This window comes from Vombatus ursinus, unplaced genomic scaffold, assembly GCF_900497805.2.
Source record: "Vombatus ursinus unplaced genomic scaffold, bare-nosed wombat genome assembly UNPS02014874.1, whole genome shotgun sequence".
In the NCBI taxonomy this organism is placed as follows: domain Eukaryota; kingdom Metazoa; phylum Chordata; class Mammalia; order Diprotodontia; family Vombatidae; genus Vombatus; species Vombatus ursinus.
The window spans coordinates 8,603,228-8,623,484 of NW_020954652.1; the positions used below are offsets into that span (position 1 = coordinate 8,603,228).

The 20,257-nt window shown below is 37.5% G+C and overlaps 1 protein-coding gene across 1 annotated transcript in view; it reads left to right on the plus strand.

The window, feature by feature from the left end:
* Positions 1 to 7,630: 7,630 nt before the first annotated feature.
* The window catches only part of RASSF9 (Ras association domain family member 9), a 55,851-nt gene continuing 43,224 nt past the window's right edge, over positions 7,631 to 20,257 (plus strand). Inside the window, exon 1 of the mRNA XM_027842517.1 lies at positions 7,631 to 7,926. Coding sequence (XP_027698318.1) covers positions 7,880 to 7,926 — 47 coding nt within the window. The 5' untranslated portion in view covers positions 7,631 to 7,879. The remainder of the gene's footprint in view (positions 7,927 to 20,257) is intronic.

The following is a 20,257-nucleotide window of genomic DNA, read 5'->3' on the forward strand; positions in this document are numbered from 1 at the left end:
GGACTCTGTGTGTATTTGCAGGATAATGGGCCCTAGGGCTTTGGGGATTGTCCTAGTTTAGATGCATCAGTACTAACTCCATTGTTAGGGGGGTTTTTTAGGGAAAGGAATAAGCATTTATAGAGTGCCAGGCATCGTGCTAAGTGCTTTTATACATAATTATCTCATTTGATTTTCACAACAACATTGTGATTAGATGTTATTAACATCCCCATTTTACAGTTGAGGATACTGAGGCAAATAAAGATCAAAGGACTTGTGGAGGGTAATACAATTTGGGAGTGTTTGAGGGCAGATTTGAACTCATGTCTTCCTGACTCTAGGTCCAACCATTGTTCCACCAAGGCCCTGAATTTCTTCCTCTTGCAGTTCTTTTGTTTTTTATTCCCTATTCTTTTGAGTGTTTACAATTAAAGCCATGTGTCCTTCCCTTTGGTGCTTCCCTTGAAATACACTAAATAAAAGGGCCTTTTCACATTTATGTGCTCATCTAATACTTCTAAAAAATCCTCTAAGTCCAAGCAACACATCATGAAACCTGAGGAATTCATAGCACTCCACCAGTTTCCTGGTGATAGAGTCAGAAATGAAGTAGGTCAGTCATGAAGTGAGAGTGAGGAGGACAGGTGGACAGTCTCAAGATGACTCTTTATCCAAGGAATATTATAAGGATGGGGGATAATGCAGTGTTGTCGTCATTAAGACTTCATCGCTTTTTCTTCTCGGGCCTCAGATCTGCCTGAAAGCTTTGATCAGCCACTTTTCTCATTTGGGCCAGTTTTCCCCTCCTTAGGGATCCTAGTGACCTCTGATTCCCTCCCAACAGCTCACCATAATAGTATAAAATTTGCTGTGAATTCCCAGCTGTCTTAGCCCACTAAGGCAGTGGTTTCTAATGGGTAAACAACTACCCATTGCTGTGTCAAATAATTTATCAAATATGCCATATAATTGTGTGCTCCTCCTTTTCCTTTTGTTGCTCAGTCATGTCCAATTCTTCATGACCCCATGTGGAGTCTTCTTGGCAAAGATACTGGAGTGGTTTCCTTTTTCCTTCTCTAGTTCATTTTACAGATGAGGAAACTGAGGCAAACAGGGTTAAGTGACTTGCCCAGGGTCACACATCTAGTAAGTGTCTGAGGCTGGATTTGAGCTTAGGTTTTCCTGACTTCAGGCCCCATTCTCTATCTGCTGTGCCAGATAGCTGCACCTATCTCCTTTTAAAACTTCTTAAGTTATAAATTGCCTACATTGATCTGCACCATGAATTTAGCCCCCTTTGAGCTTGGCAGTTACTATAATAATGTACCAGAGATCAAACAAATAAAACACCTTCCTGAACTGCAAGAGATCTCAAATCTTTATTTCAGTGTCATCTCAGCCTTCTAGGCTGCACCATTAGGTTCTTCCTCCCCTACATCCTAAGACCTTCCCACTTCCTAGTCTGTGACTCCTGCAGTCCTTTCCTGTTCTTTCTGCCTTGGAATCTAGAAGGTCACAATAGAATCTCTGTCATGGAGGGGCAAAATTGCCTCCTCCCCAGAAGTGAGGAGGAGAAGAAAGAGGAAGAGGAGGAGATGGGATAGAGGGAAGGAAAAGAAAAGGAATTCAAAGGCTTAGACAATGTGTCTGGAAAGCTGATGGCCAAGAACTTTATTAGCTGCCAACAACTGCCAACGTGAAACATTCAGTGTGCCATGATTTCCTGTGGCAAGAATACTGTTCAGTAAAAAAAAAAAACAAAAAAATCCTTATTGCTCTAGTGCATTGCTTTTATCCTCTAGGGAAGTAAAGAAAGATGTGGGCAGTGATCACACAAAATGTGATGATGTGAATGAACAGATTGCCATCTGTATCGATATTGTGCTTGCCCACACAGATAAGGTTTCCAATTCATCACCTGTTCAATGGAAAAATTGTTAAAGGTTAGAGAATATCAGATTTGGGAAGGCTCTCTAAGCTCATCATCTAGCCAAACTGTATGTTATTACTAATCCTCTCTATTATACATGAGGCAATTGTTTGTCTAACTTTTCCTTGCAGCACTGCAATGAGAGAGACCTCACTCCTTCATAGGCATCCATTCCACTTCTAGGTGGTTCCAACTTGTGGAAAATATGCTCCTTTACAACTTCTACCCACTGAGAAAACAAGCAGAATAAGTCCAATCTCTTTCACTCAGTATCTCTTTTATCCCTTACAAATCAAGATCATTCTCTGAACCCCAAGTGTCAAGACTTTTATGGGTTAAATATATTGTGTCTTTAATTCATGTGAATATTGCATCTTTTTTTAATGCAGTCCTTTTTCCCCATCTATACAATAGTTCACAAAACATTATAAGAGAGTTGTTTCTGTTGTTGAGTCATTTTTTGGTCATGTCTCACTCTTTGTGACTTCACTGCGGTTTTCTTAGTAAAGATACTGGAATGGTTTGCCATTTCCTTCTCTAGCTCATTTTATAGATGAGGAAATTGAGGCAAGCAGGGTTAATTGACTTGGCTAGGGCCACACAGCTAGTAAGTGTCTGAGGCCAGATTTGAGCTCATTCTAGCTGTCCTCCTTTCTGCATTCTTTCTATGTTGTATTGTTGATCAAAAAGCTAACATAATCTTAGGCTGTATGGAGACACAGAGTGTGCAGGGCTATAGAAATGATATTTCTAATGTATTTTACCTTGGTCAGATCATACCTAGAGTATGATATTCATTTCTGAGTACTACATTTTAGGAAGGGCATTGATTAATGGAGGGGGCAGGGGTGGGGGTGGGGGGTGGTAGGGAGGGGTTGTACTGAGGAAAGCAACCAGGATGGCAAAAGATCTTGGCTGAAGGAACTGGTAAAATGTAGCAGAGAAAAGGCTTAGGGAATGGAGAAAGATGGTGGGGCTAACTATCTTAATTTTTTGAAGGGCTAGGATGTGGAAGGATTAGACTCATTCTTAATGCCAAAGGGCAGAACTAAACGAGTCAGAAAAAGTACAAAGTACAAAGTGCAAAAGTACAAAGATGCCAATTGAAACTTGGTGCCAGAAAATTTAGAACTAACATTTAGAATTCAGAATTAACATTTGTCCTAACATTTAGAACTATTCAAAAGGAGAATATGTTGATTCTGGTTATAGTGAATTCCGCTTATTGAATGTCTCTAATCACAAGCTAGGTGAATTTTCCTTGGGTTTGTTTTAATGGAGAACCTTGGCCAAGTATGCAGTGCACTATGAATGGAGGCCAAAATCCCTATCAGTACTCAAATTCTGTATATGAATTTGTATATGAATATGTATACTAGCTACCCATCCTAGATTTATATCATCTATACATTTGATAAGCATACCATCTTTCATTTTATTTATGTCATTGATGACAATGTTAAATAATGTTAGAACATAAACAAATTGGAGGAAATCTTATGCCACCTAAAACCTTTAATGGTTACTCTTTGGGTTCAGCCAATTCAATGACTTTTGAGATATTATTAACTCAATTCCTGTAAAAGAAGCTACTTTGTTTGAATTGTCCACAGTTACATTGTTAGTAAATGGAAGTATCATGACTAGAATTTAGATCTTCAGACCCTCTATTCAGTGCTTTTTATACTATGCAACGAATGTTGAAATTTAACTTGTCCTCTTCACCGTTCAGGTAGATAGCTGGAACAGTGGAGAGAGTGCCTAATATGGAGTCTGAAAGACCTGTGTTCAGGTCTCATCTCTGACACTACCTATAGATCCTTGGGAAACTGATTTAACCTTTCTCATCCTGAATCTTTAAAATTAGGGTACTTGCCTCAGAGGGTGATTGTGAGGATTAAATGTAATGATATATGTAAAGTGTTTTGCAAATTTTACATTGAAGAATTATATAAGTGCTAGTGATAATTACTATTACCTCAGTGGATTTTCTCAGTTCCAAGCATGGAGTTGGGAGCTTTAAGACATATTAAATGGATGGAGAGTGCATCTGTGTTTGCTTTTTGTTTTGTTTTGTTTTGTTTTGTTTTTCTTGGAGTAGAAGGGTAATGGGGGGGGGGGGTGAGGTAGGCCATAGAATTACCTTAGAGGCAGACAATGAAAACATATTCATGATAAGTTAAGGAGTTTTGATTTTTTATTTTGATCTTTTCATTGAAAGCTTTGGTGGTAGTGGTGCCATGATTCATGTTATGTTTAGGGAATATCAATCTGATATTGATTGTGTTACATGAATTGGAGTGGGAAGAGGTTAGAGAAAAATAAGATAGGATTCTTCCATTTCTTAATCTGTGAAATCAGGAGTTGGGCAAGATTCAGTTGGATACGCAAGTGTTAGATATTGTGTTAGATACTGGGGATATAAAAATTGAAACACCCATCCTTCTAGCAAGAGGGCCTTTAAAACATAGACACAGATAAGTAAATATAATGTAGTTTGAAAAAGAAGGAGGGGTAGGAGTGGGGAGACAAGGAAAGAAAGACAGGATTCTGAAAATTGAGAGAGTATATTAGCATATTCAAGTCATGGTGGATGGCTTTATCAAAGAGTTTTTTTTTAAACACCTGGAAATGGTGAATAATAGAACCAATGGTTCCCTCCGCCCCGAATTCCATTAGCTATAGAGAGTGAATGTCTATCTACATAGATCAAATGAAAAGGAAGAGTACCACTTAACAGTACACAGTGATGCTTATTTATCATGAAGCTTGTCATGAGTAATCCTGTTGGGACACTTTATATGAGGAATAACATAATAACTGAGCTTCCCATTTGTGCTAACTTGAAAAAGCCACATAAAATCCTGCTAATCAAGATGCAAGGTTGTTTCCTCTTTTGTAATTCTATCTCTTCCAATGTAAAAATGAGGCACCTTGGCCCATTCATACAAGCTAGCAACATGAGTGCATAAAGGAAGTGCTCCACTCCAAAACTCTTTATAAATAGATGATGACTATGTAAAAAATACACCTTTGGAGAGATGATATATAATTTATGCATTTGCCAGACAGCTTTCTATAACATTTTTAATCTGTTGTGATAGGCTTGTAAGTGAAATACAGAATTGAAACCTAAACCTCATACGGTCTGATTTATGTGACAAAAAATATTATAGGAATATAGCATCATGGCTCTAGGACTAGGTAGGAATTTCAAGGTCAACCCTACCCCACCCCTGCCTATTTAGTAGATAAACTGAGGTACAGGGAAAAGTGATATGCTTAGCATTACACAGGTAGTGAGTTGTTCAAGGCAGGATTCAAACTGAGGTCCTCTGTCTCCTAATATGCCTATTGCACATAAGCACATTTATTACACTTTATATAGCTAACCGTAATATGGGTACATACATGTCCACACATGATAGAGAGACCTTGTGGCCTGGTAGAGACTGTGCTGAGGTTATAGTTATGAAACCTGGATTCAAATCCTGCCTCCAACCCTAGCTGTGTGAACATGGAAATAACCCTTAAACTTTTTTTCAACCTCATATCATCTAACAGAGATAACAGTCTATGTGGCCCAGTTCCAAGGTGGTTGTATGTGAGAAAATAATAAATTTGGCACATATGAATGACAACAGTTATTATTTTAGTAAAATCATTAGTCCTTTGCAAGTTCAGTATTCTCATTCTTTTTGTGGGACATTTAAAATACAAAGCAGTTAGGCATCTCTTCAAAGGCTTGAAGCAAGAGAAATATCTGAAAGGTATCACAATACAGGGCATAGCCATATTCTGCATTCGGATCCATTTGAAGTTATCTTGGTCAAAAAGGGGAAGGAAAAAATACAATTTATTTAATTTTCATCTTAGTGGTGAAAACCTTTGACTAAATGGGAGGGAAAAAAATGTTCTTTCTAAAGGGCTCCTGTGAAATCAGCCATACCTCAGAGGGGACTCCTGGCTATTTAGCATTTTCAAGAGAGAAGAGAAACAATGTTCTTTCCTGTGCCCCTGCAATGTCATGCAAAGCTCAGCACAGGAGAGAATTTACATCACCAGCAATAGCAAAGGAGGAATATGAGAATGCAATTATAGCAATTTCTTTGTCACTGTTCCAAGGGAAATGAAAGGACAGACGAGGGAGCTGGGCTTCCTAGAGCCCCCCGCATTGGGATGACTCACACCTGGTTACTCACTTCAGAATCCTGATTGCCTGAAGTGGATGCTGGCGATCAGAAGTGGGGGATGGGGAATGGGTGAACGGGAGGCAGGACATCCTCCTGGTTGGAGTAGAAAAAGGACCCCAATTAAGAAAATTCCGTTGGGCACCTGACTTAATTTCGTTTCTAGATCAGCTCCTGTTTCTCTATTCCCTGCATACCTACCCCACACCCACCCAACAGGTGCTACTATCCAATCATTATTTTTACAATATTCTAGCTCCAGGCTTTACATGAAATGACATGAAAGCCCCTCCCTCCAACCTCCATCTCATTTCTTCAATCACATCAAATACATCCAAAGTATATTCCTTTCTACTTCCCGTTTCAATTTAGAAGATCACAGATCCTGAACTACAAAATACCTGTAGTCAGGCTAGCTAAATGTCTCCCCTTTACCATAAGAGAACTAAGTCTTAGGACAATTAAGGGACTTTTCATAGGTGACTCAGCAAGCATCAGAGAAAGAATTTGAACCCATGTCTGTATTGAGAGCCAGTGCTCTTTACCCCCATCTCTTGTTGGTATATGAGCAGGGGGTTCGGGGTGAGATGCAGAAAACAAGGGAAAACGGGGCGGGGGCGGAGGGATTCTAAGTTAGGTGTCCAACAGAATTTTTCTGATTAGGGTGCTTTTTTATATGTCATCCTGAAGACACACTGCCACCCCTTTGCCAAGTAAAAATAAGCCTGAGGACAAGCCTTGCTTGGCTACCCATGTCTTGAAGCCAACCCTAAGCCCCAGATAGCAGATACCACCCTAATTGTGAGCCCTTGATGGCATTGCATTCAGTTCTCCATAACCCTCAAGGTTCTTCTTTGTTCCACACCACCAAACCCTTTTATTCTGACCTTCCAACCACAACCGTTCTCTATAAATACCTAAAAAGAGGTCAGACAGACACTAATGGCTTTGGAACACAAGACCCACTCAAAGGTATTTCCTTCTAAAAGGAAAAGGGAACTTTGACTCCGGCTAGATATGATCTCATAGTATCCCTTCCCCTCTCCCTCCTGCTACTACTATTTGGCCAACATCTTTAAAAGGTCGCCCACCCCCATGCCCGGGCAGCGGGATTACTGTCAGAAACCAGAAACAGTAGGCAAAGGGTGTTTTTTTCCCAGCACTCATCAGATCTGCTAAACAAGATCAGGTTACTTTTCATAGACTTGGTCAGGATGATAGGCTCAAAGGGGGGTCGTGACAGGGGGAAGTCTTTTTAATCCTTTTATGTGTGTTCGGTTCAATTGGTGAGGAGGGGGGTGGGGAATAAATGGAGAAAAGAGAAAGTTTCCATCTTCTGGGAAGTCTCCATTCCATGCCCATTACTGTTCCCATGGGGTTGGCAGGTCTTGAAGTTGAGTGAGTGTGCAAATAACTTAAAAACACAATAGAAGGGCTTCCCTCCACTCCCACCCCCCACCCTGATTTTTTTTTTTCTTTTCCTGCTTATAAATGCCTTCCTCTAGACTGAAGCTGGGCAGGACTCCAAAAGAGCAACAGTAACAACAAGCAGCGAGCTGATCAAAGTTAAGCTGCCAATTGCACAACTTTGAGCAACTCTCCTGGCCGGGCTGGTAAGGAGCTGGATCAACCCAGGAAGATCTGAGAAGGAGGGGGGAGGAAGGAGACCTCCACATCCTCCCACCTTCACACACACACACCCCAGTACCTCTAGACAGACAGACAGCACCCCAGCTTCCTTTGGGATTGCTGATGTTATTAACCTGCTCCAGAGATCATGGCTCCCTTTGGAAGAAACTTGTTAAAGACTCGGCATAAAAACAGGTAAAGCATTTGTGTGTATGTGTGCCTTTTTTTTTTTAATCCTCTCTCTCTCTCTCTCTCTCTCTCTCTCTCTCTCTCTCTCTCTCTCTCTCTCTCTCTCCTTCGATTTCCCTTTCTGGAGAGAAAAGCTCCTGGGGAACCAAAAAAACAAAAATCCCTTACAAGGGCTTACTCAAAACTTACAATGTGGGAGAAAGTTGTTAGAACATTTTGATCAAAGGAGACGACTAGAATGTGAGAAAGAGCAGAAAAAGGAGCAAAGTTTCCCACTCTCCTCTCCTTTCCTCCTTGCCCATTTGCCTGTCCAATATGCTCTGTCTTCCTCCCCTAATCCCTTTACCTACATCCCAACAGGACATTTTAATGAGGAAACCTGAAATCTACTCATTTATGTTCCCAAAGATGCTGAGATGGATTTTGCCCAGGCAAAAATCTAAATTGGGGCTTTCTCAGGTTGGAATTTTGATTCAAATACAGTATAGGGCTCATAATAACTGATTAAGACCCTCAAATACACCACTACTTTATAAAATCTATTATAAAACTTTTTTTTTAGAATCTAATAAGTGAGACTCTCCTGAAACTTGGGGGGCAGAGAGGGGTTTCCTAATGGAAAATGTAGATTTAGATAGATTTTACTTGTATAGAATGAATCTTTGAGTTTTTAGAACTTTCGAGGTGGATGGTAGGACCAGTTGTCTGCATATCTTGTTCTTCCCGCTCCCTTACCTTCGATTTGCTCTGCTATTTCCAGTCCATTATGCAAAAGGTGGAAATCCAGTTTAAAAAATGGGTGTGTATATACTTTGAGCTGGAATGCATGTATCAGTATCTATTAAAGTGCTTTCCCTTAGATGTTCACTTTTTTAAGCTAGAAAAAAAAACTCAGGATAATTTTAGATATAGGTTTAATTTTTTGAAAGTATTTACTTTGGCATGGGCATTTTTCCACTACTCTTCTTCCAATTGTACCTGCTTCTACATGTCACCATTTACTTAGTGTAAATTTAGAAAGCACACAATTACATGGTAGGAAATAGTATAATTATTTTTAAGTGTCTCTTTGGAATTATGGACTGATAAAATGTTAATGCAAATTTCCAGTCTTTGATTTCCAAACTGGAAAATGTAGTGCTTTGAATAGTTTTGTCCTGTGATTCTAACTCTACTACTCTTTTGGTTAACTGAAGTTCTCTTAAACAAAGCACATCTCTCAAAAAAAGAAAAAAAAGACGTCAGCTTTTTAAAATGTCTCCACCATAGTTTAAAAGGGATGTGAGTTTCCTAGTAATTAAACAAATCCTTATCTATTCATTAACTAAGACAATAAAGTTCTTTGAACATGACTTAATCTTGTTAATGGTTATTCTCATAATTAACTTATTGTGCTAATCATGGTAATATGTAAGAATCCATAAAAGGAAAGCCACTATTGTTTTTACAAAACAATAGTGGTCAGTAGGAATTTGAGGTGATTCAATTTATATTAAATACCGTCAAATTATATCTGCGTCATTTGTAGAAAAGTTCACTAATTCCAAACTTAGTCCAGGGTTTAGACAAGAATCTTTATATGCTCCCCAGTAAACTCTATTCACTGAGATTCATTCTCCATTCTCATTATATCAGTGTTAATACTGGACCAACTATTTTGTAGGTATATAAACCTGCTCCCTTTGAAGAAAGTAAGTCCACAAAGTTCTTTAAAGATAAAATTTCCAATGCGTAGCAATGGTGAAAAGGTGAAAGTACATTGTAAAATAGGAGGATTTCATTTTGGAGTGTCTTTGAGAAATTGGAATGTCCCTCCTGATGGAGATGCTTTGTCAGGGATAGAGCATTACCGGCAAAGGTGGGATATTGACAATATATGGAAATTTGCTTTGCTAAGACAAAGGTTGGTTCTCCTTTGAAGACTTTTTGTGTATGGTATTTATTTAAAGTAGTGAAACCACAGCATGTCTACGGTTAATTTGAAGAGATGAATATTCTGATATTTCAAACTGAAAATGGGGAATATGCTATATAGGCACAGTGCAGTAATCTACCAGTAATGACCCTTCCCTCTTCTGAATAGTTAGGAATACAATAAATTACTTTCATAGCTAGTAGAGGGGGAGCTGCTGGTGAGATGGACCTGATTGAGTTCATCTGTTGATTTTTCCCAGGGTCCTGTGTTTTTTTGGCTTTGTGAACAAGTTTTGTTCTGCAGATAGAAATCAGAGACTATTCCTAAAATGAAGAATGCACAGGGATGGGAAAAAAAAAAAAAGGAAACATCCTCCTTTCCTATGATATGCAAATTTCAACATAAATTAGATTAATTATACAATAGCTGATTTGGGTTAACTAATTCATAATAGTGTAATTAACTAAATAATGGGCTATAACTATTACATATTCTGACTGCTGATGAGTACATACCATATTTCAGATTTTTTTTTCTTTTCTTTTCTTTTTCTTTTTTTTCCCACTGGGTCTATATTTTCATTAGGGCACCCAGGTGGTGCACCAGATCTAATGCTAGGCCTGGAGTCAAGAAGACTCATCTTCCTGAGTTCAAATGTGACCTCAGACCTTACTAGCTTTGCAACCCTGAGCAAGTCACTTAACCCTGTTTGCCTCCATTTCCTCATCTGTAAAATGAGCTGAGGAAGGAAATGGCAAATCATTCCAGTACCTTTGACAAGAAAACAAACAAACAAACAAAAGTGATCATGTATAGTCAGATACAACTAGCAGATGTACTGTTTACATTGTTGTATTAAATGCTTAGATGATATTAAGTAAACATATGTGCACTGAGATATCTGTTAAAAAAGTAAATTGAAAGGAGAACTCAAACATAATTGTTTCATTATTAGCAGGAGAGAGGAGAGGAGGAGAGATGAAGAAGAAGGAAGAGGGAGGGAAGAAGAATGGACAGGAGAAGAAGGGGAAGATGGAGGGGGATGAGAATAGCAGATATGGTACTAGAGATTTTAACACACACCATACCTTTCAGACTTCTCCCTTCTGTATTAACTACATTTCACATGGGATAAAAATCCAAATATTCTGAAAAGACCACATGAGAAATGAGTTTATTGAACAAGGTAGTGAAGTAAGTGAGCCTTCCAAATTTGGTAATAAAGGACTGGGCTTTTGGAAGCAAATCGTAATTAACACAAAACTGAAAAGGCTTGTACTTTGTAGAATGTGGTACGAACATAAAGGCTATTTTATTAGCTATGTGCAAGGTGAGCTTAGTTCTTAACACAAAGAAGCTAATGTTTCATAAAGTATCAGTGAGGTTTGATACTTAATATCATCCAAAGCCTAAAGGGAGACAGAGAATTCAATGGATCTGGAAACAGAGCTGCCATTTAATACAAGCAGGAAAACCTTTTTTTTTTTCCTCCCTTTCAGTCACATCAGGTCAAGAGTTTTGGGGAAAATTATGGAGAAATTCTCAGTTCTTTAAAATATCATTGCATTAATTAAACTCTTCACAGTATCTATTCTTAAGAATTAAATCACCTTGACAGTGAACGAATAACCTTTATTTTAATACAAAAGTCTTTAAGCTGACTTAAAAAAAATCCACTAGCTTTTTAATCTTTCAATTGCAAAATAATTTAACAATGGAATGTATAAACTGGAAAATTATAATTGAATAGTATTTCAAGCAAGGTAACATACGACAGGGAGAAGTGGAAAGGAGGTGGGGAATACTTTGTTTTTCACACTAAGCTTTTGAGAGAGAGAGAGAGAGAGAGAGATTTCCATTCTCGATTTATGTAACCAAGAATCCTCCCTAAGAGGATGAGTGTGAATTTCAGAATATCTCTTTGGTCTGTTGAGATGTAATCTTTTCTTTGGCTATGAAACAATAAAATGCTCTGTGACTGAATCCCAAAATTGATATGTATATCTCTAAGCAGATCTCAGGTCACAGTAAAGAATGAAGAAGATGGAGAGGTTGGAGCTCTCCTTTCCAGTAAATTATTCAAGTCCCTAAAGAGTAATAAACCTTCCTGAAGACATTTTCCCTCTTGTTTGAGGTAGTTGAGTGGCTTCTATGACTCATGTAAAGTAAGTTAGAACAGCAAACTTGATGGCATCTAGCCATTCAATAACTGGACATATAATCAGAGAAGAGAGATGGAATTGCCAAAACATACCAATGAACATTTTTGGGTTCTTAGCTAATAGACTCTCAAAATTACATCTGTGAAAGACAATTGTTCATTTAGATTAGATTTTTTAAAATAAAATACTATTAAAAAAAAAGATGATTCTCAGTATCATACATAAGCTCTTTAAAATGTATATTTAGGTATACACCTATATCTGTATCCATATCCACATACCTATATTTCTGTGTCTCTGTCTACATGTCCATAGCTATATCTATATATCTGTGTCTATGTCAGTGTCTATGTCTGCTTCTATGTCTACCTTTGTTTCTATATCTAATCAGTCAATAAGTATTTATTAAGCATGTACTATGTGCAATGCACTGTGCTATGCTCTGAGGATATAAAAAGAAGCAAAATATGGTCCCCACCTTCACCTCATAATCTAATGCGTTATCTAAAATATATCTATGTTTATATTCATCTCTCCATATGTCTAATATATTGGATTGTCACCATAAAATCAATTGTAAGGTACTTGCTGAAAAACTGGTCAATGGTCAACTCATTAAATGAGTTCCTCTGGTACTTTAATCCTAACTGTTCACATACCACTTAAAGGATGTATTATTTTTTTTTTTTGACTAGGCAATGGGGTTAAGTGACTTGCCCAGGGTCACACAGCTAGTAAGTGTTATGTGTCCGAGGTCGGATTTGAACACAGGTCCTCCTGACTTCAGGGCTGGTGCTTTATCCACTGCACTACCTAGCTGCCCCTAAAGGATCTACTATTATCCTTACAATATAAAGTACGAGTTAGGAAGGCTTTTCTTGCATTTAGGGTGGACTGCCTGTGGGCAAACTCTTAGAAAGACATGGATAAATGTCCCCTAGGACAGGCAGGAATAGATAGGCTCTGATCTGCATCATTGGAGAGAAAACCTAGGTGGAAGACATCACAGACCAATCTTAATATTTGAGAATACTTTATGACCTTCAGCAAATCCCTTTACATCACTGGGCCTTAGTTCCCTCATTTTATAAATAAGGGGTTGAGCTAGATGGTCTTAGAGATCACTCCTAGCTTTAGAGCTATGATTAAATTCTAACCCTACATGCTATCCTACTACTTTACTATGCACCTCAAGAATCCTACAAACCTATGATATTAATAACACTGGCTGGCATTTCCATAGCACTTTAAGAATTTTTACACGTCTTCCTAGAAATCAAACCATAAATGGCATCTAAGTTATATAAATCTCATACTAAACCTTGGAAATAATGCAATAGCTGATCTCAGTGTATATGATAAATAATGTAGATACAAAATGATATTTAATTTTAGATACGTTTTAGAAGCAATGAAAATAACAGTATTAGAATGGTGACAAATGTTGGAATGTTCACATCCTGGTTCTATTTCTTAGTTCCTCTGGGGTCTTGAGTAAACATTGCAACTGTCTAAGCCTTAGTTGTTTTTTTTCTTTTAATCTGTAAAATGAAGGTATAAGATTAGTTAATTAACTTTCTTTCCATTAGTAAATCCTGTGATTCTATAATTAATAAAGAATGTTAGTCATGATTATTATAATATAATATAATATTATAATATAATAATAATTTGTCTTAAGATTTTAAGCCTCAATTCTGTGTGTTTCCCTTGCATTTACCTGCACAGAACCCTTACTATATAGAAACGGATCAGATGTATTTGTAACATCAAGTAAATATAGAAGTTCTTTGCCAAATAATTATTCTATAGCCAAATAAATCACTCTTTTAAAGGATAATTAATAAATCATAGTTTTTTAAAGACCATTTTAGTCCTGACAATGGCACAAAATTTTTCCTATCTGACTAGAGTGCTTGGGATTAAAATTTCACCTCTGTGGCCATGGCCAAAGAATTCATTGACTAGGGACCAACTTGCTCATAAGAAACCTCTATGATGTTAGCTAGACTGACAGCAGACTCATTCAGTCTCAGGGACCATACTGAAGGATTTTCCAGCTTGGTAGGACCTGTCTAAGCCTGCAGTCTACTGACATAACCATTGGGAAAGCAAACCATAACATATGGCAAGAACTATAATATAATATATTAGGTCCAATTTTCCCAAGTGCAAGGCCAAAAGATGTCAAATATCTCCACAAGCCTTCCCTTATGTATCACTCTCCCAACCGACAACCCCCAGTGTGTGTGTGTGTGTGTTGGTGGTGGTGGTGGTATCTATTTTATATGCATGGACATGACAGTGAACTGCCTATACAAAGATGATTATGAGTCATAGATTCAGAAGTAATCTATTCCAACTCTTTCATTTTGTAAATGAGACTAATGAGGCCCATTAAGGTCAAAACAGTTGCCCAAGGACACATAGGTAGTAAGTACCACAGGTGGGATGTGAACCAAGTTTTCTGTCTCTCAGTACCATGTTTTTTGTTTGTTTGTTTGTTTTTGGTTGTTTTTTTGGGGGGAGGGGAGGTGTTCACCATACCATGGCCTAGGACATCTTAAAATAGGTTTAGTTCTTTCTATTTCCTGGTGGCCACATACAGTAGGCAAGGCCTAGTATGACTTATTAGAGAGAAGAATGAAGGCATTGTGATAAGAAGTAACAAAACTTAGTGGTAATCTTGTCCCTCTCTGTCATCAATAGGTTAAATAGACTTGGTCACCAGGAACATTGGCAATTATAAAAATTATATTAGTGTGTATACATTGGCCTTTTAATAATGGCTTAAAAACCAAACAACTTCTCCCAAGTTGCAGTTGATTTTTGATACATATCTACCTCTAAGCAGTAAGTTATGCGGATCTCCACCCGAATCCCACACTCTATTCTACCTACCCTCTTCTCCACAGTATCCAGTAATTTATTCAGCTATAACTAGACAACAGAGATTCTCATTAAGAGCAAGTGCTGAGATTTTTTTTTTAACCACCCAATAAAAGTAGTATCCACATTAGTATATGTTCATAAAGATTGAAATATGCTTTTTTTAATTTAGAAAAGCTGAGATTCACAAGTCAGGTCAACATATCCCCCTAAATATTGTAAGTATGTGTGTGTATGTGTGTGTGTGTGTGGGGGGGTGTTTAATAAAGTTCAAATAACAATGGGTTACAGAAGTTAGGATAAAAAATATTCAGACTGACAATTGATCTCCCTGACATAGTTATACCCTCAATAATGCATATCATAATCTATCTATGTCTGCTCATTCTGCATCACTCTTGTACATGTCCTACCCAAGGGGCTAGGGGCCTTCCTCCCTTTCTCTTGCCACTGCAAAGATATCTTAGGGGGAAAAAATCCAAAATGTCTGCAAAGTTAGTTTTTTTCCTCCTCTTACAAAAAAAAAAAAACACAGCTTATTATCTAGTTAATGTGTCTTTAAAAGCTTTTAGCATGTCTTTGAAAGCATTTAGCATGAGAACAGTCCTTGGTGAAGCCTCCCTTCCAAGCCAAGTAACAGGAAAATAAATCCAAATATCACAGAACACTAGATAAATATTGTGTTGAGTTGAGTTCTGGGAATGGAAGAAAGACTTAAGTTGGTGAACAGGTTTGTCGATTCCAGGTACGTATCTATGCCAGCATTTGACAAGGGGAATTTTGGTTTTGTTTGTGTTTTTACATCTGTTGTCTAAAATGAGATTTCATGTTACAATCCCAGAAAACATATCTAGACCAGAATACATCCTACATAGGCAGGTTTGTGCTCTCTAATACATATTCGTTTAATAGACTTTTTAGAATACTATACTTCTGTTGGGGTCAGGGGGGAGGAACAGGTCCAATTTCTAAAGAGTTAATGATTGACTTCTATAGAAACTCCTTTCCTGTGGAGTTCACAAATGGCTAAGAACATCATGTAATATCATCCACAGAATACCTGCGTATCGGATAGCTGAACTTTCAAAAAAAATCCAAAAATTACAAAAATAAACGATCACCCAAGTGAAAAATAATTATAGGAGGAAAATATAAGTTCAGGAAATTATTCATCAACCAATGGTGAGAAGCAGGATGTTTAAAACCTTAAGCAATGAGTGAATGAGTAAAAGAATGTCAAGTATATCTGCAAACAAGGAAAATTCTCCATATAAATGTTTGCAAACATATTACTGATAAATCATTTCACATCTACGTACGTGTATTTCTTTTTTAGCAAACTTAAAATCAAATTCAATTCAACAAATATTTATTAAATGCTTACTACTATCTAATTTCAGATTCAGATGACTTAGGTTTAAATCATGTCTTTGATGGATACTGCCTATGTGACATCAGACAAGTCACTAAGTTTTATTCTAAGCAAGTCTCAAAGGCCACATGTTACAGAAGAGTAGGCCATCTGTATCAATGGAGATGGTTTCTCTACCAAGGAATATGTAAGTAAGTAGATAAACACACAAACAGATGAATGGCTAATATGAATAGCTAACACTTGTATAGTACCTATTACATGCCAGGCACTGTGTTAAAAACTTTACAAATATTTTGTCATTTGATCCTCACAACAGCTCTAGAAGTTAGATGTTTTTGTCATTCCCCATGAAGAAACTGAGGCAAACAGAAGTTAAATGACTTGTCCATAGTCTTACAACTAGTAAGTGTTTGAAGCTGGATTTGAACTCAGGTCTTCCTGACCCGAGGACCAGCACTCCATCTACTGTATCACCTAGCTGAATAGATGGATGGATTGATGAGTGAATAAACAAAATAGTGCCAAGATTTATAGATATAAAGACAAGAAATAAAACATTTGTATATTTACTCTGTATATATCTGCATAGAACCTCTAGCAATTAATAAGAGATGAGGTTAGCAATCTTCAAGTATCTCACATTGTATTGGGTGGATAAATCAAATATACAGATAAGTAAATGCAAACTATATATAAGGCAATATTAAGTAATTTCAAGGGTGAGAGAATGCTAACAACATCGAGAAGGGTCTCATGTAGGATATACCACCTATACATTATACTTTCAAGGCAGCTAGGGATTCAAATAGGTATAGGTATTAAAGGGATCTAACTATCCAGACACAGGAGACTATCTATGGCTAGGCATAGATGTAGGAAAAGAAAGACCTATAAAAGATAAAGCAAATGGGTCTATTTGGTTGGAACAGAGTACACAAAAGGTAGTAATATGAAATAAATCTGGATGAGCAGATGGTAGCCAGACCAAGTAGAGCTTTAAATGCACAAATGGTTAGGTATGTGACCATCAATAACACCCAATTTTTATCCATGATACGTCTAGTGAAATGTTCTCTTTCCATCTCTCTACTTCCTATAGCCTGGCAAATAAACAACCAACCAAAACCTTTCTGTTTTAGCCAAAGTCTATCAGAGCAAAATATTAATATTCAATCATTCCTGCTTAGAGAGACATCTAAATGAACAATTTCCCCTTGTTAATGGAGATTCTCACCAACCAAAGAAATTTCCACTTCTATTTCTGCTTTGTGGACACACTCTCCTAAGTAGTAAACACCGCTTTGGAGAGACTACTGTTTCAGACAAATGAATCTCAGCCACACTTCTTTTCACTCCTCCTTTGACAGGCTATGGCTTCCATAGCCTTTCCAGGGGCTTTGCCCCAATCTGAGTACTCTACCCTCCCCTATGCCTCACCCTGACTCTCCCTCCCAGTACTGGCACAATGACATAAACAAATCAACTCTAAGATTGTTTCCAGATGGGGTGTGTCAATTTACTCTATTACCATTGACTTTGACTTAGCTTTTCTGCCACTGGATTCTATAGGGGAAGGTTACAGGAAAAATGAGAGAAGAAGGAAGATTTGAGCCAAAAGACAGAAGAAAATTCTGTAGGTGTCATGGAGGGGTTTGAACTATCAAAATAATTCATAGATTTACACTGAGGAGGAGGAATTTGGAAACATTTTTTGGAGAGATTAAGGAAATTTGAAGGAGAATAATCTCAAGTCTTAAACTTGATTCAGATTTTAGTTCAACCAAAGAAAGAAGTATGATCAAGAGAAATTAAGGATATAAAAATGATGAAGGATGATTATGCATAGAACCTAAAGAAATGCACTCAAGAAGGAAATCTAGAAAGTAATAGGCAAGAAAATGATAGCTAATAAAGAGAGGGTAAGTGGAATAATTAGAAAGTAAAACAAATGTAGAGTCAATTTGGGGGTGGGACAGATTGGAAAAGCCAGGTTATTCTAGTCTTAAAGAGAAGTAGATGTGACTGTAACTCTTGAATTGTTCTTAATAACAAGCAAAAGAAGTTGAGTGTCAAATTATTGAAAGGTGACAATTGAATGTAAACATTGGAACTAAGGTTAGGGTTGGGGTGTAAACACAAGCAGGTTTTTTTGTTTGTTTTGTTTTTAAGGCTAAAAACTCTCTCATTGTAGAGAATGCGGGAAATTATTCACTGACTTACATCAAGTTCATGCTTGTGACAGTCATGTGGAGTGTTATGTGTGCTCCAAGTTTAGACTGATCATCCTCCAGGAGGAAGTAAAAGGACTCAAAGAATATCCTATCCATTCTTCAGGTTGATCTGGAGAATGAAGTGTCCCTAAAATAAACAGAATCAAGGCTCAATATGAGGGGAAAGGGCCTGTGAGCTAGAGGAAGGGACACCTGAGTCTTGTCAGGATGGTGATGATTAGAAGAAGGTTAAAAATTAAAGAAATGGAGGGATATGTTCAGTTTGACGATTCAAACTTAAACAGAAATTTGATGATCTTCACAAAGAGTTAAGAGCTAGATGTCCTGAGAAGAAATAAGTAAGTCATTTGTCCTTAAATGATCTAATAGATACAGATAAGCTCTCGGGTAAGAGTTCAGCCAGTAAGGGGCAGAGGAAGAAAAAGGCATAGCTGGTGATTCTTTGCTGGGTGGTGTTGGTGCTGGGATTGGGGTGGGGGGCTGCTGAGGAAGTTACTTATTGATCTGATAACAATAATATTCTATTGTCTTTCTGGGGCATGTTTTCAAGACACAACAGAGAACCTTCCAAGATTTAGCAAAATAAATAACAAGTGCCCACTTCTGGTGATTAACATGGGTGAACATAACATTACCAAAAAGAAGCTTAAAAAAAAATGTTGCTAATGATTATAAAGTCTTTGGCAGGCATGGAGAACTTACTGATCAACTTAGATTTTAAAAAGAAATGTAAGGAAGATGGAATCAATGTCAAGCATGAAGATAAGAGCTTGGCTCTGCATTCTAAAAAAAAAACTGCATCAGGAATGTTATAATGTCAAAATAAGCTAAGGTTTTCAGGGGAAGTAAAGGGAATACCAAAAGTGTTTTTTGTTTGTTTTACCCTATTAGGAGTCACAGTGTGACACAGTGGATAAAGATCTGACTTAAAATCCAGGAAGATCTGGATTGAAATCCTATATCTGACCCATATAGGCTACTTGACCCTATGTAAGACACCTTCTCAATACTCTCAGTAATTCTCTAAGATAATAACTTAAAGAGATATTACAGACCTCCATTTAGAGAGGGAAATTCTTTATCTGGTAGCTCCAATAGCAATGAAATCATAGGGCCAGGCCCTATCCTTATTAAGAGAAAAGGGAAAAGAAAAGATTGTACCTTTCCTTGGGGTAGATTGGATGATGATAACTGAACAAAAGAGAAAAAGAGACTTGTTCAGTTTTATTTTGCTTATTTTATCTGCCAAGGAAATGCACTGGTATGTCAGGACAAAAAGTACTCATAGGGTGTTGACACCCAAGATAACTGAGAAGATAGTATAAGAGCATTTAACTGCCTTTGACAAATTCAAGTCACCTGGCCCAGATGAACTCTATCCACACATGCTGAAAGAACTAGCAGGTGTGATTTATGAGCTACTGTCTGTGACATTTGATAGATAATGGAAAATGGGAGATGCACAACAAGATTGGAGAAGGGCTAATGTTCTCCTAAGTTTCACAAAACGGAAGAGAGCAGAGCCTTCAAAGTATAATCAGTGATTGTTACTTTGATTCTTGGGAAAATTCTAGAAAGATGACTAAGGAGATGATTGATGAACGTTGAGAACGAAATGCAGTAATTACAAAGAGCCAATGTGGCTTCAACAGGGTTAAGTCACACTTGACTGATCTCATTTCCTTTCTTTACAAGATTACCAAACCACTATGTTGGATAGATGCTGGAGCCGTGGTGCTGGGCTTAAGTATAGTTCACAGATCTC